Genomic DNA, 23727 nt, shown 5'->3' with positions numbered 1-23727 from the left:
GGAGCACTGGGGACACTGGGGGAGGGACTGGGAGGGACTGGGAGGGGATTGGGGTAAACTGGGAGGGACTGGGGGAGGGACTGGGAGCGCTGGGGGAGGGACTGGGAGGGACTGGGGGTGGGACTGGAAGAACTGGGGGAGGGACTTGGGGGGTACCGGGAGGGACTGGGAGGGACTGGGAGCGGGACTGGGCACTGGTTTTACTGCTCTCAGTGGTGGTCCCACACTGGTTTCACTGGTCCCGTACTGGTTTCGGTGGTCCCGCACTGGTTTCGGTGGTCCCGTACTGGTTTCACTGGTCCCGCACTGGTTTCCCTGGTCCCGTACTGGTTTCACTGGTCCCGTACTGGTTTCGGTGGTCCCGCACTGGTTTCGGTGGTCCCGCACTGGTTTCGGTGGTCCCGTACTGGTTTCGGTGGTCCCGTACTGGTTTCACTGGTCCTTTACTGGTTTCCCTGGTCCTTTACTGGTTTCACTGGTCCCACACTGGTTTCCCTGGTCCTTTACTGGTTTCCCTGGTCCTTTACTGGTTTCCCTGGTCCTTTACTGGTTTCACTGGTCCCGCACTGGTTGCCCTGGCCCCGCCCCTCCCGCGCATGCGCAGTTGCCGCCATGGCGCCGCTCCGAGTCCATGTCCTCTACTGGTACCGGGGGGCCCAAACTGGGGGGTCCCCAATTCTGGGGGGGGTCCACAATTCTGGGGGGGGGGTCCCTGATCCTCGGGGGGGCCCAAATTCTGGGGGGTGGGTGTCGCTAATCCTGGGGGGTGTGTCCCTAATTCTGGGCTTGTTCCCAATTCCGGGGGGGTCCCCAATTCCGGGGGGGTCCCCAATTCTGGGTGAGGGTCCCCAATTCCATGGGGGGGTCCCCAATTCTGGGGCTGGTCCTCAATTCCGGGTGAGGGTCCCCAATTCTGGGAGGGGTCCCCAATTCCGGGTGAGGGTCCCCAATTTGGGCTGAGGGTCCCCAATCCCAAAATGGGTTGGGGGTCCCATTTTTATCGCCCCCTCTCTGCCCATCCCCCAGCGGAGCCTGAGGCTACAAACCCAAGGTGAGCCCCTCCCCCACCCCTTTTGTGACCGCCCCCTCCCCAAAATCCGGGGGGGGGACCCCAAAATATGCAGGGGGAGCCCCCTCCCCACTGGAGACCCCTCCTCAATTGCAGTTTGTGAAACTGAAGCAGGAACTGGAGCGGCGCTTCCCGGGAGCCCTGGACGTGGTGGGGCCGGGGTCCCCAGATTTGGGGGGGTCTGGGGTGATTTGGGGCCGGGGTCCCCAGATTTGGGGGGGTCTGGGGTGATTTGGGGCCGGGGTCCCCAGATTTGGGGGGTCTGGGGTGATTCGGGGCTGGGGGACCCCACAATTTTGGGGTGGAATCCAGAGGATTTTGGGGGGGGATCCCGGGGTTTTTGGGGTGGGGTCCCCGGGGGGATTTTGGGGGCAATCCTGGGATTTTTGGGGTGGGGTTCCCAGCGAGGATTTTGGGGGGGATCCCGGGGTTTTTGGGGTGGGGTTCCCAGGGGGATTTTGGGGGGGATCCCGGGGTTTTTGGGGTGGGGTTCCCAGCGAGGATTTTGGGGGGGGATCCCGGGGTTTTTGGGGTGGGGTTCCCAGGGGGATTTTGGGGGCGATCCCGGGGTTTTTGGGGTGGAATCCAGAGGATTTGGGGGGGGATCCCGGGGTTTTTGGGGTGGGGTCCCCGGGGGCATTTTGGGGGTCTCTCAGCTGCCCCCCACCCCCCCAGAGCGGCCAGGGCACCCCGGAGGTGACGGGATGGTTTGAGGTGACCGTGGGGGGACACCTGGTCCACTCCAAAAAGGTGGGTGCCCCTCCCCCCACCCCCATTCTGGGGTCCCCGTCCCCATTTTGGGGTCCCCGTCCCCATTTTGGGGTCCCCGTCCCCATTTTGGGGTGTCCCCCCCCCAGAACGGCGATGGCTTCGTGGACAGCGACCCCAAACTGCTCAAGATCGTGGCCGCCATTGAGTCCTGCCTGGCCTAGGCCCCGCTAGGGGGGCTCCGTCGCGACATGTCGCGATACAGCGCGAGATAGCAGCAGATATGACGATATATCGGGAGATATCGGGAAACATCAGTGAATAGTGTGATACAGTGCAGATATCAGCGGATACATCGCGATATATTGGGAAATACCAATGAATATCGCGATATAGTGCTGGATATCGGCGGATATATCAGGAGATAGCAAGAGGTATCACCAGGTATCACGATATATCAGGAGATATCAGGAGATATCGCTGGGTATCACGATATATCAGGAGATATCAGGAGATATCGCTGGGTATCACGATATATCAGGAGATATCGCTGGGTATCACGATATATTGGGAGATATCAGGAGATATCGCTGGGTATCACGATATATCGGGAGATATCAGGAGATATCACTGGGTATCACGATATATCAGGAGATATCAGGAGATATCGCTGGGTATCACGATATATCAGGAGATAATATCACGATATATCAGGAGATAATATCACGATATATCGCGAGACATCGCCGGATCTCCGTTGCTATCGGGACGTGTCGCGACAGCGCTGCCCCCCCAGCCCCACCCCCCCGCGCTCCATGACGGGAATCGCCGAAACGCCGCCGGCACCGGGCGCTGCCCTGACCCCGCACGGGGGGGACAACGGGGCTGGGGGGGCAGAGCCCACCCTGAGCCCACCCCAAAGCCTCTGAGCCCACCCTGAATCCTACCCTAAATCCTTAAATCCCACCCTAAACCCTTCAAATCCCACCCCAAACCCTCTGAGCCCACCCTAAACCCACCCCAAACCCTCCGAGCCCACCCTAAATCCTTCAAATCCCACCCTAAACCCTTCAAATCCCACCCCAAACCCTCCGAGCCCACCCCAAATCCTCAAATTTCACCCCCAGGTCCCTTCATTCCACTCTAAACTTTCAGATCCCATCCAAAATCCTCCAAATCCCACCCAAAATCCCAAAAATCCCACCCTAAATCCTCAAATTTCACCCAAAACCCCTCAAATTTCCCCCCAAATCCCTCAGACCCCCCCCCTAATTATTTCAATCTGCCTCAAATCCTTCCTATCCCACCCCAAAATATTTTTCCTCCCCCTCCCAAAAATCCCATTTTTAGCCCCAAATCCTTCCCCTGGCTCTGGATCCTCCTCCTTTCCTTGAGCTGCCTTTGCCGACGCCGTTTTGAGCCAAATTTGGCTTTTTTTGGGATTTTCCTCCTACGGAACACTCCCTGACAGGCTGAAAAATGGGGAAAGCTCTTTTAAACCACTGAAAATACCCAATTATTTGATTATTCCCTCATTTATTTGTTCTTCACCCTCAACTTTGTGGCCTTTTGGGAATAAAACATCAGAAATTTGAGCCAGATTTGGGTGGATTTTGGGCTGGTTTTGGTTTTAAGTGGTTTTAGAGGAAAATGGAGTTGAGGGAGGAGGGATGGGGGCTGTGCCCTTCCAAATTCTGGTTTTTTGCTTAATCCTAAAAACCAGAATCGTAGCATTGTGAAATTATTCATTTTGGGAATAAAAGGATGGCTTTAGTTTGGGATTTTTGGGTTGTTTCAGGGCTTTTTTGGGATCAACACACTTTGAGTTCTTCAAAGTTTCATCCACTTAATCCTAAAACAAAAGTAATGAAGTCATGGAACTGCTCCTCTTGGGAATAAAAAACGGAAAACCAAGAAGGTTTTGGTTGGTTTTGTGGATTTTGGGGGTTTTTGGTTGGTTTTGTGGGGGTTTTTGGTTTTTTTTCATTTGTTTTGTGGGGTTTTTTTTGCGGGATCCTACCAGGTGTTTTTATGGGAATAGAGAACAATAATGCCTCACTCTGAGCTCTTCCAAACTCCATTCTCTTTCTTAAATCCCAAAACCGAACATCCCAGAGTTGGGAAATTATGGGAATTATGTTAATTACTGGAATTATGAAATTGTGGAATTTTGAGGTGGAAAAACCTCCCGGATCTCCTCAGGCCCCTCATGGCGCCCAAGATGGCGGCACAGCCTCGCTCCAAGCTCTCCCAAACCCCGTCCTTTATCTTCCTTTATCTTAAACCTCCCAAAACCGATCATCCCATAGTTGGGAGATTATGGGAATGATGGGAATTATGGAATTTATGGAATTTTGAGGTGGAAAAAGCTCCCGGATCCCCTCAGGCCCTCGCAGCACCCAAGATGGCGGCACGGCCTCGCTCCGAGCTCTTCCAAGCCCCATGCTCCAGCCTAAACCCCCCAAAACCGAACATCCCAGAGTTGGAAAATTACGAGAATTACGGGAATTATAGAATTATGGAATTTTGAGGCGGAAAAAGCCCCCGGATCCCCTCAGGCCCTCACGGCGCCCAAGATGGCGGCGCGGCCTCACCTCAGCCGACCCCCCCCGTTCCCGCCCCGCCGCGCGCGGGGCACGACGGGAACCGCCCTCAGCCGGGACCCGCCATTTTCTGCCGGGAAAGGCGGGAAGGGGGAGATCGAAGCCGCCGCAGCTGCACCGCGGGACCCGCACGGCTCCAGCGCCGCCGCCAGCGCCGCTCGCAGGTACCGGGAGCGCGGCGGCGGTCGGCGGTCGGTACCGGGGAGGGGTGGGGGGGAAGCACCGGGAAGGCTCCGGTACCGGGGGAGCGTTGGGGGGGGCCGGGGTCGCCTGAGGAGACGCTGCTCCTTAGTCCCGCCTTCCGTGCGGTGCCGCGCGCTGATTGGCCAGAAGGCCGCGACCTGATTGGCTGCGAGGCACGTCTATCAAAGGCAGGGCGCGTGAGCGCCGCCACTCCGGCGAATCAGCGGGGGGTTCGCGGAGGCTTCTGGGTGTTGCAGTTCGCGACTGCGCCGGCGTCGCGCTCAACCAATCAGGCGCTGGGTTGCCATCACGTGAGGCTGCGCGGGGCGCTGCTGGGAGTTGTAGTCGCGTAGGCCGCGCGCGGTCCTCTCTCCCGGTTTTTCCCGTTTTTCCCGTTTTTTTTCCCCCCGTTTCTCTCCCCGCCGCTCCCGGCGCGCTCAGGCTGTGACGGCCCGGGATGGCCCGCACCAAGCAGACGGCTCGGAAATCCACCGGCGGCAAAGCGCCGCGCAAGCAGCTGGCCACCAAGGCGGCCCGGAAGAGCGCGCCGTCCACGGGGGGCGTCAAGAAACCGCATCGCTACCGGTAACTGGGGAAACTGGGGGGGACTGGGAGGGACTGAGGGGACACTGGGGAGTCTGGGGACACTGGGAGGGACTGGGGGACATTGGAGACACTGGGGGGGACGGGGAAGATACGGGGGGGACTGGGAGGGACTGGGACAGGGAGGGGACGCAGGTGGGTCACAGTGGTGCGGGTGGGTGACAGTGACACAGGTGGGGCACAGGTGGGACACAGGGCCCCAGAGGTGGCACAGGTGAGCGTGGGGTGCCCCGTCAGCGTCCCCAATGTCCCCCGTGCGTGTCCCCAGCCCCGGGACGGTGGCGCTGCGCGAGATCCGGCGCTACCAGAAATCCACGGAGCTGCTGATCCGGAAGCTTCCGTTCCAGCGGCTGGTGCGGGAGATCGCGCAGGACTTCAAAACCGACCTGCGCTTCCAGAGCGCGGCCATCGGGGCACTGCAGGTGAGGGACACACCTGGGACAGGTGAGGGACACACGTGGGCACACCTGGGACACGCCTGGGCACACCTGGGACACACCTGGGGACAGCCAGGTACCGATAGTGACAGCCCAAAACCAACCTGTGCTTCCAGAGCGCCGCCATTGGTGTCACCTGTGTCACCTGTGGGTGTCACACCGGTGTCCCTTACCTGTCCCCAGGAGGCCAGCGAGGCGTACCTGGTGGGACACAGGGACAGACGGACACAGGGGTGGGACAGATGGACAGGGAGGTGACACAGGGGTGGCACAGAGGGACAGGTGACCCCGTGGCTGTCACCCCTGTCCCCAGGAGGCCAGCGAGGCGTACCTGGTGGGGCTGTTTGGGGACACAGAGGTGGCACAGAGGGACAGGTGACCCCGTGGCTGTCACCCCTGTCCCCAGGAGGCCAGCGAGGCGTACCTGGTGGGGCTGTTTGGGGACACAGAGGTGGCACAGAGGGACAGGTGACCCCGTGGCTGTCACCCCTGTCCCCAGGAGGCCAGCGAGGCGTACCTGGTGGGGCTGTTTGGGGACACAGCGACACAGGGGTGGGACAGACGGACACAGGGGTGGCACAGACAGACAGGTGACCCCGTGGCTGTCCCCCCAGGAGGCCAGCGAGGCGTACCTGGTGGGGCTCTTCGAGGACACCAACCTGTGCGCCATCCACGCCAAGCGCGTCACCATCATGCCCAAGGACATCCAGCTGGCGCGGCGCATCCGCGGCGAGCGCGCCTGACAAACGCGGCGCCGGGAGCTCCGGCAGCCCCCGAAGGCGGCGATTCCGGGGCCGATTCCTCCGCTTTTTGTACAATTGGGGGCTCCACGTTTTTCTACGCGCGGGTTCGGGGGGGAGTGGGAGTTGTTGGGGGAAAAGAGGAATTTGGGGGGGGAATGGGAATTTTTTGGGGGGGAAAGTTGGGGATTTTGGGGGGGGAAATGGGAATTTTTTGGGGGGAAATTGGGGATTTTTTGGGGGGGAGGAAATGGGATTTTTTTTTTGCAAAAATGGGATTTTTTGGGGGGAAAAACGGGAATTTTTTGGGGGGGAAAATGGGAATTTTTGGGGGAAAATGGGAATTTTTGGGGGGGAAAAGAGGAATTTTGGGGGGGGGAAATGGGAATATTTTGGGGAGAAAATGCAAATTTTTTGGGGAGAAAATGGGATTTTTTGGGGGGAGAAAATGGGAATTTTTTTTGGCAGAAAATGGGAATTTTTGGGGAGAAAACCAAGAATTTTTTGGGGCGGGGGGGAATGGGATTTTTTTCGGGGGGGAAAAAACGAGAATTTTTTGGGGGAAAGATGGGAACTTTGGGGGGGGGGGCGGGGAGGAGGTCAGTGCTGCCCTGTTGGAATAAAGAGAAAATCCCATGGAAAGTTCTGGATTTCCTTTGGAATTCCTCAAATCTTCGCCTTTCACCCCAAAACCCAGGGAGGGGGACAGCACCCCTGTGTCCCCAAGGTGCCACCACAGCCCTGGGGGTGTCCCCAAGGTGCCATCAGGGGTCTGAGGGTGTCCCCAAGGTGTCCCCAAGGTGCCACCGTGGCTCTGGGGGTGTCCCCAAGGTGCCACCGGGGCTCTGGGGGTGTCCCCAAGGTGTCCCCAAGGTGTCCCCACGGTGCCACCCCCCGTCCGGGTGTCCCCGTGGTGCCACCGCGTGTCCCGAGGTCGCCGTTGTCCCCTCCCCGCTGCCGCACCCGGGGCAGAGTCCGGGCCTGGCGGTGCCACCTGCGCCAGGTGTGGCACCAAAGGTCCCCCGGTGTCCCCAGCCCCCACCGTGTCCCTTATCTGTCCCTTATCAAGGTCCGGGCGCGCGCCCTGGGAGGGGCCGGAACTGGGGAGGGGCCCCGGGGCTATAAAGGGACCCTGGTGGCGCCTTCGGCACCTTTGTCACCTGTTTGTCACCTTTGTCACCGCTGTCACCTCCTTGTCACCGCTGCCGCCATGGCGTTCGTGCCCCCACCCGGGTACCAGCCCTCCTACAACCCGGTGGGTACCCCCGGAGGGGCTGGGGGTGCCCCCAAAATGGGCAGGGGGGGTCTATGGGACATTTTGGGGTCCTTGGGAGGGACAATCTGGGGTCCCCGCCACCCTCCCAGTGACATCTGGGGGCCCTGTCACCCCCAAAACCGGGGGGAGGGGGTTTGGGGGGGTCTCTGGGACATTTTGGGGTCCCTGTCACCCTGAAATGGGGCTGGGGGGGACCCCAGAAATGGGGGGAAGGGGCTGGGGGCGGTCTCTGGGAGATTTGGGGTCATTGTCGCTCCAGGAGGGACATTTGGGGACCTTGACACCCCAAAAACCGGGGGGGAAGGGCCTGGGGTGGGGGGGGGGGGGGTCCCTGTCACCCCAAAAAATGGGGGGAGGGGGTTTTGGGGGGGGTCCCTGGGACATTTTGGAGTCCCTTTCACCCCGTTGGTGACACTGGGGTCCCCCTGACCCCCCAGTGCCATTTTGGGGTCCCCCTGACCCCCCCAGTGCCATTTTGGGGTCCCTGTGCCCCCGTTGGTGACACTGGGGTCACTGTCACCCCCCCAGTGCCATTTTGGGGTCCCCTGACCCCCCGTTTGTCCCCCCAGCCCCTGCCCTACGTGGCCCCCGTGCCCGGGGGGCTCTGGCCCGGCATGGCCGTGTACGTGCAGGGGGTGGTGACCCCCCAGGCCGAATGGTAATGCTGGGATCCACTGGGATCCACTGGGATCCACTGGGGGGCACTGGGAGGGACTGGGGGGGCACTGGGAGGGACTGGGATCCACTGGGATCCACTGGGAGGGACTGGGGGGCACTGGGAGGGGATTTGGGGACATTTAGGGGGGGACTGGGGGCACTGGGAGAGCACTGGGGGACATTGGAGACATTGGGGGGGCACTGGGAGGGGATTGGGGGGAATTGGAGACATTGGGGGGGCACTGGGAGGGCACTGGGGGGACACCTGAACCTGGTTGGGGTGGGGGTCGCGGGGGGACGTTGGGTGACCCCGTGTGACACAGGTGACAATGGATGACACTGAGGTGACACTGAGGTGACACTGACTCAGGTGATGCAGGTGACACCGGGTGACACTGGGGTGACACAGGTGACAATGGATGACGGTGACACTGGGTGACACTGGGTGACACCGGGTGACACTGGGTGACACTGTGTGACACTGGGTGACACTGGGGTGACACTCGGGTGTCCCGGCTGTCCCCAGGTTCCGCGTGAACCTGGCTGGGGCGGGGGTCCTGGGGGCACATTGGGTGACACTGAGGTGACAATGGATGACACTGGGTGACCCTGGGTGACACCGGGTGCCCCAGGTGACACTGGGGTGTCCCGGCTGTCCCCAGGTTCCGCGTGAACCTGGCTGGGGTGGGGGTCCTGGGGGCACATTGGGTGACACTGAGGTGACAATGGATGACACTGGGTGACCCTGGGTGACACTGGGTGCCCCAGGTGACACTCCGGTGTCCCGGCTGTCCCCAGGTTCCGCGTGAACCTGGCTGGGGTGGGGGTCCTGGGGGCACATTGGGTGACACTGAGGTGACAATGGATGACACTGGGTGACCCTGGGTGACACTGGGTGACACTGGGTGACACTGAGGTGACCCTGGGTGACACTGGGTGACACTGGGTGACACTGGGTGACACTGAGGTGACAATGGATGACACTGGGTGACCCTGGGTGACACTGAGGTGACCCTGGGTGACACCGGGTGCCCCGGGTGACACTCCGGTGTCCCGGCTGTCCCCAGGTTCCGCGTGAACCTGGCTGGGGTGGGGGTCCTGGGGGCACATTGGGTGACACTGAGGTGACAATGGATGACACTGGGTGACCCTGGGTGACACTGGGTGCCCCAGGTGACACTCCGGTGTCCCGGCTGTCCCCAGGTTCCGCGTGAACCTGGCCGCGGGCCCGCAGGAGGAGGCGGACGTGGCCCTGCACGTCAATCCCCGCTTCGGGGCCGGGCTCGCGGTGCTCAACAGCCGCCGGGGGGGGCACTGGGGGGACGAGCAGCGCCGGGAGCTGCGGCCGCTGTGCCCGGGGGGAGCCTTCGAGATGGTGATCAGCGTCACCCCCGAGGGGTACCGGGTATGGCAGAGGGGATTTAGGGGCTTTAGGGGATTGGGGGATTGGGGAGCCTTCGAGATGGTGATCAGCGTCACCCCCGAGGGGTACCGGGTATGGCAGAGGGGTTTGGGATCATTGAGGGGTTTGGGAGCCTTCGAGATGGTGATCAGCGTCACCCCCGAGGGGTACCGGGTATGGACAGGGGATTTGGGATCATTGAGGGGGGATTTAGGGGCTTTAGGGGATTGGGGAGCCTTCGAGATGGTGATCAGCGTCACCCCCGAGGGCTACCGGGTATGGCAGAGGGGTTTGGGATCATTGAGGGGGTTTAGGAGCCTTCGAGATGGTGATCAGCGTCACCCCCGAGGGGTACCGGGTACGGACAAAGGGATTTAGGGGCTTTAGGGGATTGGGGAGCCTTCGAGATGGTGATCAGCGTCACCCCCGAGGGCTACCGGGTATGGCAGAGGGGGTTTAGGGGCTTTAGGGGATTGGGGGATTGGGGAGCCTTCGAGATGGTGATCAGCGTCACCCCGGAGGGGTACAGGGTATGGACAAGGGGATTTGGGGGCTTTAGGGGGTTTGGGGGATTGGGGAGCCTTCGAGATGGTGATCAGCGTCACCCCCGAGGGGTACCGGGTACGGACAAGGGGATTTGGGATCATTGAGGGGGGATTTAGGGGCTTTAGGGGGTTTGGGAGCCTTCGAGATGGCGATCAGCGTCACCCCCGAGGGCTACCGGGTATGGCATGGGGGATTTAGGGGCTTTAGGGGATTGGGGAGCCTTCGAGATGGTGATCAGCGTCACCCCCGAGGGGTACCGGGTACGGACAAAGGGATTTGGGGGAATTTGGGGTCCTTAGGGGGGGATTTGAGGTCTTTTGGGGGGGCTTGGGGGGGGTTCTGGGGGTATTTTGGGGTGTCCTGGTGTATTTGGGATTTCTGGGTGGGTATTTGGGGTCTCCCAGGGCTATTTTGGGGTTCCTGAGGGTGTATTCGGGGTATTTGGGATGTCCTGGGTGTATTTTGGGATGTTCCGGGTGTATTTTGGGTGTCCCAGGGGTATTTTAGGGTCCCAGGGTGTATATTTGGGGTATTTGGGATGTCCTGGGTGTATTTTGGGGTCCCAGGGTGTATATTCGGGGTATTTGGGGTCTCCCAGGGGTATTTTGGGGTCCCAGGGTGTATATTCGGGGTATTTGGGGTCTCCCAGGGGGTATTTTGGGGTCCCAGGGTGTATATTCGGGGTATTTGGGATGTCCTGGGTGTATTTTGGGGTCCCAGGGTGTATATTCGGGGTATTTGGGATGTCCTGGGTGTATTTTGGGGTCCCAGGGTATATATTCGGGGTATTTGGGGTGTCCCAGGGGTATTTTGGGGTCCCTGGGTGTATATTCGGGGTATTTGGGATGTCCCAGGTGTATTTTGGGGTCCCAGGGTGTATATTCGGGGTATTTGGGGTGTCCCGGGTGTATTTTGGGGTCCCAGGGTGTATATTCGGGGTATTTGGGATGTCCTGGGTGTATTTTGGGGTCCCAGGGTGTATATTCAGGGTATTTTGGGGTCCCAGGGTGTATACTGGGGGTGTTTTGGGGTCCCTGATCCCCCTTTCCCCCGTGCCCACCCAGATCCTGGTGAACGGCACCTTCTACGAGGAGTTCCCGCACCGGCTGCCCCCGGAGCAGGTGACGGCCGTGAACGTGGACGGGGACCTGGAGCTGCACTCGGCCTCGGTGCTGGGTGGAGGGGTGAGACCCTAAAAAACCCCTGAACCCCAAAAACGGCACCCCAAAAACCACCCCGGGCCCTAAAAACCACCCTGAACCCCAAAAACGGCACCCTAAAAGCCACACCCGGACCCTAAAACCAATCACAGACCCCAAAAACTGCACCCCAAAAACAACCCGGATTCCAAAATTCCACCCCTGGACCCCAAAATTTCACTTCTAAACCCCAAAATTCCACCCCTGAACCCTAAAATTCCCCCCCCGGACCCCAAAATTCCCCCCCGCACCCCAAAACTCCTCTGACTCCCCCTCTTCCCTTACAGGGAGCGTTTCCCCCGTGCGTCCCGGTGAGTCTGGGGGGGCCCCGGTGATTTTTGGGGGTCCCCAGGTGGATTTAGGGGGGTCCCGGGTGGATTTGGGGGGTCCCCAGGTGATTTTTTGGGATCCCCAGGGGATTTTTTGGAGTCCCAGATGGATTTAGGAGGTGCCCAGGTGGATTTTGGGGGTCCCCAGGTGGATTTTGGGGTCCCCAGATGATTTTGGGGTTCCCCAGGTGGATTTTGAGTTTCCCAGGTGAGTTTTGGGGGTCCCCAGCTGAGTTTTGGGGGTCCCCAGATGATTTTTGGGTGGTCCCAGGTGGATTTTGAGTTTCCCAGGTGAGTTTTGGGGTCCCCAGGTGGATTTTGGGGGTCCCCAGATGATTTTGGGGTTCCCCAGGTGGATTTTGAGTTTTCCAGGTGAATTTGGGGGGTCCCCAGGTGGATTTTGGGGGTCCCCAGGTGGATTTTGAGTTTCCCAGGTGAGTTTTGGGGTCCCCAGGTGGATTTTGGGGTCCCCAGGTGATTTTGGGGTCCCCCTAACCTCTGTTTCCCCCCCAGGACGCCCCCCAGGTCACCCCCATCTACCCCGACTGTAACCTGCCGGTGAGTGGGGAGGGGTCCCCCCAAAATTCACCCAAACCCCAAAATTCACCCCTTCCCCAACAGGGGGGGTTCCCCGGGTGCGACCCCCACCCCACTGACCCCAAATTGTGCCCCACAGGTGATGGGGCAGCCCCCCACCCTCCACCCGGTGAGTTTGGGGGGGATTGGGGGGTCCTGGGATGGGTTTGGGGTGGCTTAAAGGGGGATTTGAGGTTCTGGGGAGGGACCTGGGGGATTTGGGGGTCCCCGGGGGTTTTGGGGTGGCTTAAAAGGGGATTTGGGTGATTCAAGGGGGGATTTGGGGGTCCTGGAGGGGGATTGGGGTGGCTCAAGGGGGGTTTGGGGGTCCCCGGGGGTTTGGGGTGATTTGGGTGTTTTGGGGTGGCTCAAGGGGGGATTTGGGGGTCCCAGGGGGTTTTGGGGTGGCTTAAAGGGGGATTTGGGTGATTCAAGGGGGGATTTGGGGGTCCTGAGGGGGGTTTGGGGTGGCTCAAGGGGGGATTGGGGGTCCCAGAAGTTTTGGGGTGATTTGGGTGTTTTGGGGTGGCTCCAGGGGTGATTTTGGGGGGGTTTGGGGGGCTCTGAGGGTGGGATTTGGGTTCTGGGGGGGTCTCACCCCACTCTGAGCCCCCCGTTTGTGCCCCCCCAGCCCGTCCCCTTCATTGCCACCATCCCGGGGGGGCTGATCCCCAAAAAAACCATCGTCATCAAGGGCTTCGTGCCCCACCACGCCAGCAGGTACTGGGGACCCCCAGGACCCCGCCCCAAAATCCCCCTGGGACCCCCCAAACCCGCCCGGGCCCCCAAACTCCCCTGCGGCGCCTCCCAGGATCCAAAACCCTCCCAAAATCCGCCCCAGGACCCCAAAACCTTTCACAAGAGCCCATCTTCGACCTGCCCCGACCCCAAAGTCTCCGTCACCACCTCAGGATCCCCAGACACCCCAAAATCCTCCCCAAACCCCCCCAAATCCCCCCCTAAGCCCCCCTGTTACCACCCCAGGACCCCAAAATCCCCCCCAAACCCCTTGAAATCCCCCTCAAACACCCCAAAATCCTCCCCAAACACCCCAAAATCCCCCAAAATCCTCCCTAAGCCCCCCTGTTACCATTCCAGGACCCCCAAAATCCCCCCCAAACCCCCGAAATCCCCCCTAAACCCCACAAAATCCCCCAGCATGCCCCCAAACCCCTCGAAATCCCCCTCAAACACCCCAAAATCCTCCTCAAACCCCCCAAAATCCCCTCCAAATTCCCCAAACCCCCTCCAAACACCCCAAATCCTCCCCCTAAGCCCCCCCCATCACAACCCCAGGATCCCCAAAATCGCCCCAAAAATCCCCCCCAAACCTCCCCTGTCATCACCCCAGGATCCCCAAATTTCCCCCCAAATCCCCCTCAAACCCCCCAAAATCCCCTCAAAATCCCCCCTGTCACCACCCCAGGACCCCCCAAATCCCCTCAAATCCTCCTCAAACCTCCCATCAACACTCCAGGACCCCCCAAATCCCCCTCAAATCTCCCCAAACCTCCCGTCACCACCCTAAGATCCCCAAATCCCCCCCAAACGCCCCAAAATCCCCCCAAAATCCCCTCTGTCACCACCCCAGGACCCCCAAATCCCCCAAATCCTCCTCAAACCTCCCATCAACACTCCAGGACCCCCCAAATCCCCCTCAAACCCCGCCACTGTCACCACCCCAGGACCCCCAAATCCCCCTCAAACCCCCCAAAATCCCCCCCAAATCCCCCCCTGTCACCACCCCAGGACCCCCCAAATCCCCTCAAATCCTCCTCAAACCTCCCATCAACACTCCAGGACCCCCAAATCCCCCTCAAACCCCGCCACTGTCACCACCCCAGGACCCCCAAATCCCCCCTCAAACCCCCCAAAATCCCCCCCAAATCCCCCCCTGTCACCACCCCAGGACCCCCAAATCCCCCAAATCCTCCTCAAACCTCCCATCAACACTCCAGGACCCCCCAAATCCCCCTCAAACCCCCCCAAATCCCCCCCAAAATCCCCCCAGACCCCCCCAGAATCTCCCCGACCCCCCCAGGTTCTACGTCAACCTTCGGGCGGGCGCGGGGGGGGACGTGGTGCTGCACCTGAACCCCAGGATGGACGAGGGCGACGCCGTGGTGCGGAACGCGCTGCTGGGGGGCAGCTGGGGCGCGGAGGAGCGCGACCTGCCCTGCTGCAGCCCCTTCCAGCGCGGCCGCTACTTCGACGTGAGCGGGGACGGGCTCCGGGGAGCTCACAGAGGGCTTGGGGTCCTCAGAGCGGGGTTTGGGGTCCTCACAGAGGGCTTGGGGACCTCAGAGAGGGGTTTGGGGAGCTCACAGAGGGGTTTGGGGTCACAGCGAGGGGCTTGGGGTCCTCACAGAGGGCTTGGGGACCTCACAGAGGGGTTGGGGTCCTCACAGAGGGGTTTGGGGTCCTCACAGAGGGCTTGGGGTCCTCACAGAGGGGTTTGGGGTCCTCACAGAGGGCTTGGGGACCTCAGAGAGGGGTTGGGGACCTCACAGAGGGGTTTGGGGAGCTCACAGGGGGGCTTGGGGACCTCAGAGCGGGGTTTGGGGTCCTCACAGAGGGGTTGGGGTCCTCAGAGAGGGGCTTGGGGACCTCACAGAGGGGCTTGGGGAGCTCACAGAGGGGCTTGGGGTCCTCACAGAGGGCTTGGGGACCTTAGAGAGGGCTTGGGGACCTCAGGGAGGGGCTTGGGGACCTCAGGGAGGGGCTTGGAGACCTTAGAGAGGGCTTGGGGACCTCAGGGAGGGGCTTGGGGACCTCAGAGAGGGGTTTGGGGACCTCAGAGAGGGCTTGGGGACCTCAGGGAGGGGCTTGGGGACCTCAGAGAGGGCTTGGGGACCTCAGAGAGGGGTTTGGGGACCTCACAGAGGGGTTTGGGGTCACAGCGAGGGGCTTGGGGTCCTCAGAGAGGGCTTGGGGACCTCACAGAGGGCTTGGGGTCCTCACAGAGGGGCTTGGGGTCATGGCCAGGGGCTTGGGGACCTCACAGAGGGCTTGGGGACCTCACAGAGGGCTTGGGGACCTCACAGAGGGGCTTGGGGGTCACAGAGAGGGGCTTGGGGTCCTCACAGAGGGCTTGGGGACCTTAGAGAGGGGCTTGGGGTCACGGCCAGGGGCTTGGGGACCTTACAGAGGGGCTTGGGGTCCTCAGAGAGGGCCTGGGGTCCTCAGAGAGGGCTTGGGGTCACGGCCAGGGGAGCGGGGACGGGTTCAGGGTCTGGGGAGGGGCTCTGGGGTGACTCTGGGGGTCCCTGTGGTGGTTTCAGGGTCTCTGGGGTGACTCTGGGCGTATCTGAGGTGACTTTGGGGTCTCTGGGGTGACTCTGAGTGTCTCTGGGGTAATTCTGGGGGTCCCTGAGGTGACTCTGGGGATATCTGAGGTGACTTTGGGGTCTCTGGGGTGATTTTGGGGGTCCCTGAGGTGACGCTTGTCCCCCGTTCCCGTCCCCAGCTGTCGATCCGCTGCGGGAACCATCGCTTCAAGGTGTTCGTCCAGGGGCAGCCGCTCTTCGATTTCCACCACCGGGTGCCAGCCGGGCCCCACGTGGACGTGCTGGAGATCGAGGGCGATGTGGTCCTGTCCTACGTCCATTTCTGACCCACGAGTGTCCTGTCTGTGCCCTAAAACTGCCCTGCAACAGCCCCATTACTGCCCCATAGCTGCCCTGTAAGTGCCCCAGAACTGCCCCCCTCAAATGCCCCCATTATCCTCTCCCAACACTGACCTCAATAAAGCTGCTCCTGCCTGCTCCAGCTCGGGACACTTGAGGGGAAAATGGGTGGGGAAGGTGAGGGGAAAAGAGGGAAATGTGAGGGAAAAAAAGGCAAACATGAGGGGAGAAGAGAGAGAAATGTGAGGGGAAAAGAAAGGGAAATGTGAGGGGAAAAGGGAGGAAATGTGAGGGGGAAAGGGGGTGAAACATGAGATGAAAGAGAGGGAAATATGAGGGGAAAAGAGAGGAAAATGTGAGGGGAGAAAAGGGTGGGGATCATGAGGGGACAAGAGAGAGAAATGTGAGGGAAAAGGGGGGGAAATGTGAGGGGAAAAAAGAGAGGGAATCATGAGGGGAAATGGGAGGGAAATGTGAAGGGAGAAGAGAGAAATGTGAGGGGAAAATAGAGGGAAATGTGAGGGGAGAAAGGAGGGGAAATGAGAAGGGGAAAAGAGAAGGAATCGTGAGGGGAGAAAAGTGTGGGAAAATGTGAGGGGAGAAAAGGGCGGGAATCGTGAGGGGAGAAAAGGGCGGGAATTGTGAGGGGAGAAGAGACAAAAATGTGAGGGGAAAAGAGAGGGAAGTGTGAGGGGAGAAAAGAGGGGGAAACGTGAGGGGATAAGAGAGAGAAATGTGAGGGGAAAAGGGGGGAAATGTGAGGGGAAAATGGAGGGAAATGTGAGGGGAGAAGAGAGAAATGTGAGGGGAGAAAAGGGTGGGAATCGTGAGGGGAGAAAAGGGCGAGAAACATGAGGGGAGAAGAGAGAAAAGTGAGGGGAAAAGAAAGGGAAATGTGAGGGGAAAAGGGAGGGAAATGTGAGGAGGAAAGAAAGGGAAATGTGAGGGGAAAATGGAGGGAAATGTGAGGGGAGAAGAGAGAAATGTGAGGGGAGAAAAGGGCGGGAATCGTGAGGGGAGAAAAGGGCGGGAAACGTGAAGGGAGAAAAGGGCGGGAATCGTGAAGGGAAAAATGGGAAATGTGAGGAGAAAAGTGGAGGAAATGTGAGGGGAAAAGGGAGGGAAATGTGAGGGGGAAAGTGAGAGAAATGTGAGGGGAGAAAAGGGCAGGAATCGTGAGGGGAAAACGGGCGGAGAACGTGAGGGGAGAAGAAAGAGAAACGTGAGGAGAAGACAGAGGGAAATGTGAGGGGAAAAGAAAGGGAAATGTGAGGGGAAAAGTCCAGGAGAAAACGCAGAAAATGTGAGGCAAGAAAGAAAAAAAAGTGAGGGAAAAAGTGTGGGAAAGGGGAGAGAAAAAAGGATGGTGAACATGGGGGGAAAACCCCCAATACAACTTAGGGCCCCTGCACTCACATTTTACCCCAGAAGTATTCCTTCCATCACTTACAGACACCTCAGGTTTTACCCCCACAATTGTCCTGACCCATCCAAAAAAAATCACCTCAATTTTAGCCCCTAAATGTCCCTTCCCAACAATCTCATTTTTACCTCAAAGTGGTAATTCTGTCCCCTCAAGATTATCTCGTTGGCTGTACCTGGGGGAAAAGTGAGCACAAAAACTCCAAGATCCCAGAGGTTGTTGTTTTTTTTTTTTCCAGCAATATTTTAATTACAGGACAAAGAAGCTGCTACGTGAATATATATTTATATAATAAATCCGTAAAGTTATAAAGGAAACCGGAATTTTCTGCTTCCCGTCAAAATTTTCCAGGATCAGGCGCTTTATTAGGTGGATTTCTCATAATTTTCCTCATTTCTCTTAATTTTTAGTACTTTTCCACAGTTCTCCTTATTTCTCTCTTGATTTTTCTCCTTACTCTCCTTTATTTATCATAATTTTCCCATATTTTTTCTGTATTCCTCCAGATTTCTCTATGATTTTCCTCATTCCTCTCCTAATTTTTCCACATTTTTCATTTCTCTTTATTTTTTTCCTAATTTTCCATTTCTCTCCACATTTTTATTTTTCCTCCTAATTTTTTTCCGCGCTTCGCGTTTCTCACCTTTTTTCCCTATTCCCCCCTTATTTCCCCCATTTTTTTTTTTTTTTTTTGGTCCACAAAACGCTGCTCCGAGGCGGGAATGTGAGTGAAAAACCTAAAAAAAAAAACCCCCCTAAAACCCCGAATTTTTCCCCATAAATTACGTGAGAAGTGGGGGAAACGCGAGGGGAGAGGGAACCCTCGGGCTGCGCCGCTGATCCCGTGGAAAACAGCGGGAATTTCTCTTTTTCTCTCTCTCTTTCTGCGTTCTCGTTACCAAAAATAACCATTTCCGGGCGCGGCCAGGCCCCGCGGGAGGCGGAACCCGAGGAAAAGTGGGAATTGCACCCCGAAATATCCCAAGATCAATCAACTGTTGCATAGTAGGAGGCGGGCTGGGGGGTTTGGGGATCCTCGGGGATCCCGGGGGATCTGGGACCGTCAGGAATCCAGGATCCTCAGGGATCTGAGTTCATTGGGGATCCTGGGGGATCCTGAGGGACAGTTTGGGAATCCAGGATCCTCGGGGATCATGGGGGATCCAGGATCACCGGGGACCATCAGGGACCATCAGGGGATCCTGGGGGATCCTTGGGGACCCTTGGGGATCTGGGGCCATCAGGGACCATCGGGGATCCTTGGGGATCCAGGACTGTTGGGGACGGTCGGGGACCCGGGATCCTGGAGGGTCCTGGGGGATCCTGAGGGATCCGGGACCGCTGGGGATCCCGAGGGCCCTCGGGGATCCCCGGGGGATCTGGGACTGTCGGGAATCCGGGATCCTCAAGGATCCGGGGGGGACCCTCGGGGGGGATCTGGCACCATTGGGGACTGTCAGGAATCCGGGCTCCTGGGGGATCCGGGGGATCCTGGGGGATCCCGGGGCTCCTGGGGGATCCGGGGGATCCCGGGGGGTCCGGGGGATCCCCGCTCAGAGGTCGCTCTCGCCGTAGAGCGCCGTGGAGAAGGATTTGTAGTCCAGGGCGCCGGGGACGCCGTCGGGGCCGGCGTAGGGCGCCATGCGCGCGATGCAGTACTCGGCCTGCGCCGCCGGCAGCTCCCGGCGCAGCTCCGCCGCCGTGATGTAGTTCTGGGCACAGACAGAGCGGGGGAGAAACGCGGGGAGATAAACGGGGGGGATAAACGGGGGGAAATAAATGGGGGGAAAATGGGGGAAAATAAATGGGGGGAATGGGGGGAAATGGGGAAAATGGGAGGGAAATGGGGGAAAATGGGGGGGAAATGGGGGAAAAAATGGAAGGGGAAATGGAGGGGGAAATGGGGGGGAAATGAGGGGAAAATGGGGGGGAAATGGGGGAAAATGGGGCAAAATGGGAGAAATGGGAGGAATGGGGGAAAAGGGAGGGAAAAGGGGGAAATGGGGGGAAAAGGGGGAAAATGGGGGGAAAAGGGGGAAAATGGGGGAAACGGGAGGAAAATGGGGGGAATGGGGGGAAAATGGGGGAAAACGGGGGGAAAATGGGGAAAAGCAGGGGGAAAACGGGGAAATGGGGAAAAAACGTGCAAATGGGAAAAATGGGGGGAAATGGAGGGAAAGGGGGGGAAACAGAGGAAAATGAGGGTAAACGGGAGAAAAATGGGGGAAAATGGGGGTAAAATGGGAGAAAAATGGGCAGAAAATGGGGTAAAATGGGGTAAAACGGGGGGAAAGTAGAGGAAATGGGGGCAAATGGGGGAAAGACAGGGAAAGTGGAGAAAAACGGGGGAAAACGGGGAAACCCGTGGGTTAACAGAGCCGCAGCGATCCCACCAGGGGACTGATGAGCTTTGCAGCAGCGGTGCCCAGGCCCCAGCCGCAATCCCCAGGGTCGCCCAAGGGTTCCGCTGTCCCCGCCCAGCCCCGGTGCCCACCTTGTCCCCGGCCAGCACGCGGAAGCTGTTGATGACCTGCTCGGCCGTGTCCGTGTCCGTGGTCTCCCGGGACATGAAGTCGATGAAGGCCTGGAAGGTGACGCTGCCGCTGCCGTTGGGATCCACCACGGCCATGATGCGCTGGAATTCCGCGTCGCCCTGCGGGGACAGGCGGCGTCGGGGGCTCTGCTGCTGCCCCGGGCTGCTCCAGAACCTTCCGGAGCCCCCGGAATGCTGGAGATGCTCCACGGCTCCGGGGGGGACCCACAGCGACTTCCTCATCCCGCCGTGGGGATGGGGCGGGAAAGGGAGGGAAAGAGGAGGGAAAAATGGAGGGGAAAAGGAGGGAAAAGGATGGAAAAGGGAGGAGAAAAGGATGGAAAAATGGAGGAAAAAAAGGATGGAAAAATGGAGGGAAAAAGGAGGGAAAAGGATGGAAAAGGGAGGAGAAAAGGATGGAAAAAGGAGGGAAAAAGGATGGAAAAAAGGAGGGAAAAGGGAGGAAAAAAGGATGGAAAAAGGAGGGAAAAAGGAGGGAAAAAGGATGGAAAAAAGGAGGAAAAATGGATGGAAAAAAGGAGGGAAAAAGGATGGAAAAATGATGGAAAAATGGAAGAAAAAAGGATGGAAAAAGGAGGGAAATAGGATGGAATAAAGGATGGAAAAAGGATGGAAAAAAGGACGGAAAAAAGGAGGGAAAAAGGAGGAAAAAGGAGGAAATCAAAGGTGAAAAGGCAGGAAAAGGAGGAGGTTACCAGGCCAGATCCTGCAGAGCCCAGCAGGGCGCGGAAATCGTTGGAGTCCGTGCGGCGCTTGGGCTGCCGGGAGGAGGAGGAGGAGGAGGAGAGGAAGAGGGAAAGGGAAAGGGAGGAGGAAGAGGGAGAGAAAAGCAGAGAATCCGTTAGAGGAGAAAACCGGCCCAGGAAAGGATGGAAGGAAAGGGAGGAAGGAATCCCGGAAGGAATTTTGGAATTTAGGAAGGAATTGAAGGAAGGATGAGGATGAGGATGAGGAGGAAGCAGGCAGTACCTGCCGGTCGTTCTCCACGTCGTAGCCCAGGCTGATCAAACAGGCCTTGAACTCCTCAGGACCCAGAGCACCGCCGTGGTCCTGGGCAAACACAGAAATGGGGGAAAATGAGGGAAACCAGGAGCAGCTCAACCCAGCTCCATCCCAGGCTCCATCCCAGCTCCATCCTGGGCTCCATCCCAGCTCTATCCCCAGCTCCATCCTGGGCTCCATCCCTGCTCCATCCTGGGCTGCATCCTGGGCTCCATCCCAGCTCCATCCCAGTCTCCATCCCAGCTCCATCCCAGCTCCATCCCAGCTCCATCCTGGGCTCCATCCCTGCTCCATCCCAGCTCCATCCCAGCTCCATCCCAGCTCCATCCTGGGCTCCATCCCAGCTCCATCCCAGCTCCATCCCAGCTCCATCCCAGCTCCATCCTGGGCTCCATCCCAGCTCCATCCCAGCTCCATCCCAGCTCCATCCCAGCTCCATCCTGGGCTCCATGCTTGCTCCATCCTGGGCTCCATCCTAGCTCCATCCCAGCTCTATCCTAGCTCCATCCCAGCTCCATCCCAGCTCCATCCCTGCTCCATCCTGGGCTCCATCCCAGCTCCATCCCAGCTCCATCCTGGGCTCCATCCCTGCTCCATCCCAGCTCCATCCCAGCTCCATCCCAGCTCCATCCCAGCTCCATCCTGGGCTGCATCCTGGGCTCCATCCCAGCTCCATCCCAGCTCTATCCCAGCTCCATCCCAGCTCCATCCCAGCTCCATCCCAGCTCCATCCTGGGCTCCATCCCAGCTCCATCCCAGCTCCATCCCAGCTCCATCCCAGCTCCATCCCAGCTCCATCCTGGGCTCCATGCTTGCTCCATCCTGGGCTCCATCCTAGCTCCATCCCAGCTCTATCCTAGCTCCATCCCAGCTCCATCCCAGCTCCATCCTGGGCTCCATCCCTGCTCCATCCCAGCTCCATCCCAGCTCCATCCCAGCTCCATCCTGGGCTGCATCCTGGGCTCCATCCCAGCTCCATCCCAGCTCTATCCCAGCTCCATCCCAGCTCCATCCCAGCTCCATCCCTGCTCCATCCCAGCTCTATCCCAGCTCCATCCCTGCTCCATCCCAGCTCCATCCCAGCTCCATCCTGGGCTCCATCCCAGTCTCCATCCCAGCTCCATCCTGGGCTCCATCCTGGGCTCCATCCCAGCTCTATCCCCAGCTCCATCCTGGGCTCCATCCCTGCTCCATCCTGGGCTGCATCCTGGGCTCCATCCCAGCTCCATCCCAGTCTCCATCCCAGCTCCATCCCAGCTCCATCCCAGCTCCATCCTGGGCTCCATCCCTGCTCCATCCCAGCTCCATCCCAGCTCCATCCCAGCTCCATCCTGGGCTCCATCCCAGCTCCATCCCAGCTCCATCCCAGCTCCATCCCAGCTCCATCCTGGGCTCCATCCCAGCTCCATCCCAGCTCCATCCCAGCTCCATCCCAGCTCCATCCTGGGCTCCATGCTTGCTCCATCCTGGGCTCCATCCTAGCTCCATCCCAGCTCTATCCTAGCTCCATCCCAGCTCCATCCCAGCTCCATCCCTGCTCCATCCTGGGCTCCATCCCAGCTCCATCCCAGCTCCATCCTGGGCTCCATCCCTGCTCCATCCCAGCTCCATCCCAGCTCCATCCCAGCTCCATCCCAGCTCCATCCTGGGCTGCATCCTGGGCTCCATCCCAGCTCCATCCCAGCTCTATCCCAGCTCCATCCCAGCTCCATCCCAGCTCCATCCCAGCTCCATCCTGGGCTCCATCCCAGCTCCATCCCAGCTCCATCCCAGCTCCATCCCAGCTCCATCCCAGCTCCATCCTGGGCTCCATGCTTGCTCCATCCTGGGCTCCATCCTAGCTCCATCCCAGCTCTATCCTAGCTCCATCCCAGCTCCATCCCAGCTCCATCCTGGGCTCCATCCCTGCTCCATCCCAGCTCCATCCCAGCTCCATCCCAGCTCCATCCTGGGCTGCATCCTGGGCTCCATCCCAGCTCCATCCCAGCTCTATCCCAGCTCCATCCCAGCTCCATCCCAGCTCCATCCCTGCTCCATCCCAGCTCTATCCCAGCTCCATCCCTGCTCCATCCCAGCTCCATCCCAGCTCCATCCTGGGCTCCATCCCTGCTCCATCCCAGCTCCATCCCAGCTCAGTCCTGGGCTGCATCCTGGCTCCATCCCTGCTCCATCCCAGCTCCATCCCAGCTCCATCCCTGCTCCATCCCTGCTCTATCCTGGGCTCCATCCCAGCTCCATCCCAGCTCCATCCCAGCTCCATCCCAGCTCCATCCTGGGCTCCATCCCAGCTCCATCCCGGCTCCATCCCGGCTCCATCCTGGGCTCCATCCCAGCTCCATCCCAGCTCCATCCCAGCTCCATCCTGGGCTCCATCCCAGCTCCATCCCAGCTCCATCCTGGGCTCCATCCCTGCTCCATCCCAGCTCTATCCCCAGCTCCATCCCAGCTCCATCCCAGCTCCATCCCCAGCTCCATCCCAGCTCCATCCCAGCCCCCCAGGATCCCCCAGGATCCCCCGGGATCCCCGACCTTGTCGAAGTGGTTGAAGGAGGCGCGGAACTCCTGCATCTGCTCCTGGCTGATGCCCTTGGCGTCGCGGGTCAGGATCTGGTTCTCCACCTCGTTGATGGTTCGGGCGATCGTGGTCAGCAGCTGCTCCCAGCCCACGCGCAGGTGCTGCAGCCCGGGGGAAAAGGAGCACCCTGAGCACCTGAGCACCCCGAGCCCCCCGAGCACCCTGGCAGGGATCCAGGGCCCGTGGCGTGGTCCTGATCCCCCTGAATGACCCCAGTTC

At 59.5% G+C, this 23727-nt stretch overlaps 4 protein-coding genes across 8 annotated transcripts in view; 3 read left to right on the top strand and 1 right to left on the bottom strand.

Annotated features, from left to right (window-relative positions):
- Window positions 1-591: 591 nt before the first annotated feature.
- On the top strand, window positions 592-3372 carry SELENOW (selenoprotein W). The gene is made up of 5 exons (XM_066570774.1): window positions 592-644; window positions 1027-1051; window positions 1166-1219; window positions 1745-1819; window positions 1927-3372. The coding sequence occupies exons 1-5, from the start codon at window positions 613-615 to the stop codon at window positions 1999-2001; spliced, it is 261 nt and encodes an 86-aa protein (XP_066426871.1). The 5' UTR covers window positions 592-612; the 3' UTR covers window positions 2002-3372.
- Window positions 3373-4430: 1058 nt separating this feature from the next.
- On the top strand, window positions 4431-6453 carry LOC136570252 (histone H3.3A). Of its 2 annotated transcripts, none has more exons than XM_066570762.1 (4): window positions 4431-4544; window positions 5005-5148; window positions 5435-5588; window positions 6218-6453. In XM_066570762.1, exons 2-4 carry the CDS (start codon window positions 5021-5023, stop codon window positions 6344-6346), a joined length of 411 nt encoding a protein of 136 aa, XP_066426859.1. In that variant the 5' UTR covers window positions 4431-4544; window positions 5005-5020; the 3' UTR covers window positions 6347-6453. The 2 variants fall into 2 exon arrangements, with proteins under 2 accessions (XP_066426859.1, XP_066426860.1); XM_066570763.1 differs by lacking the exon at window positions 6218-6453 and adding an exon at window positions 5787-5876.
- A 657-nt stretch (window positions 6454-7110) lies between these two features.
- On the top strand, window positions 7111-16096 carry LGALS4 (galectin 4). The gene is made up of 10 exons (XM_066570645.1): window positions 7111-7598; window positions 8189-8277; window positions 9480-9681; window positions 11289-11408; window positions 11711-11734; window positions 12266-12310; window positions 12429-12458; window positions 12960-13048; window positions 14370-14541; window positions 15795-16096. Exons 1-10 carry the CDS (start codon window positions 7554-7556, stop codon window positions 15939-15941), a joined length of 963 nt encoding a protein of 320 aa, XP_066426742.1. The 5' UTR covers window positions 7111-7553; the 3' UTR covers window positions 15942-16096.
- Window positions 16097-17599: 1503 nt separating this feature from the next.
- ACTN4 (actinin alpha 4) overlaps window positions 17600-23727 on the bottom strand; it is a 35327-nt gene continuing 29199 nt past the window's right edge. For 2 of the 4 annotated variants that reach the window (XM_066570602.1, XM_066570601.1), the window contains exons 18-22: window positions 23463-23609; window positions 20901-20981; window positions 20627-20689; window positions 19872-20030; window positions 17600-19089 (exon numbers count right to left, since the gene is read on the bottom strand). In XM_066570602.1, the coding sequence (XP_066426699.1) occupies window positions 18931-19089; window positions 19872-20030; window positions 20627-20689; window positions 20901-20981; window positions 23463-23609 (609 nt within the window). In that variant the 3' untranslated portion in view covers window positions 17600-18930. The remainder of the gene's footprint in view (window positions 19090-19871; window positions 20031-20626; window positions 20690-20900; window positions 20982-23462; window positions 23610-23727) is intronic. The other 2 variants (XM_066570603.1, XM_066570604.1) reach the window with 1 other exon arrangement.

This window comes from Molothrus aeneus, unplaced genomic scaffold (assembly GCF_037042795.1).
Source record: "Molothrus aeneus isolate 106 unplaced genomic scaffold, BPBGC_Maene_1.0 scaffold_30, whole genome shotgun sequence".
Lineage (NCBI taxonomy): Eukaryota > Metazoa > Chordata > Aves > Passeriformes > Icteridae > Molothrus > Molothrus aeneus.
The sequence above is the reverse complement of the archived record's forward strand: the minus strand, read 5'-3'. Positions and strand labels throughout refer to the sequence as shown.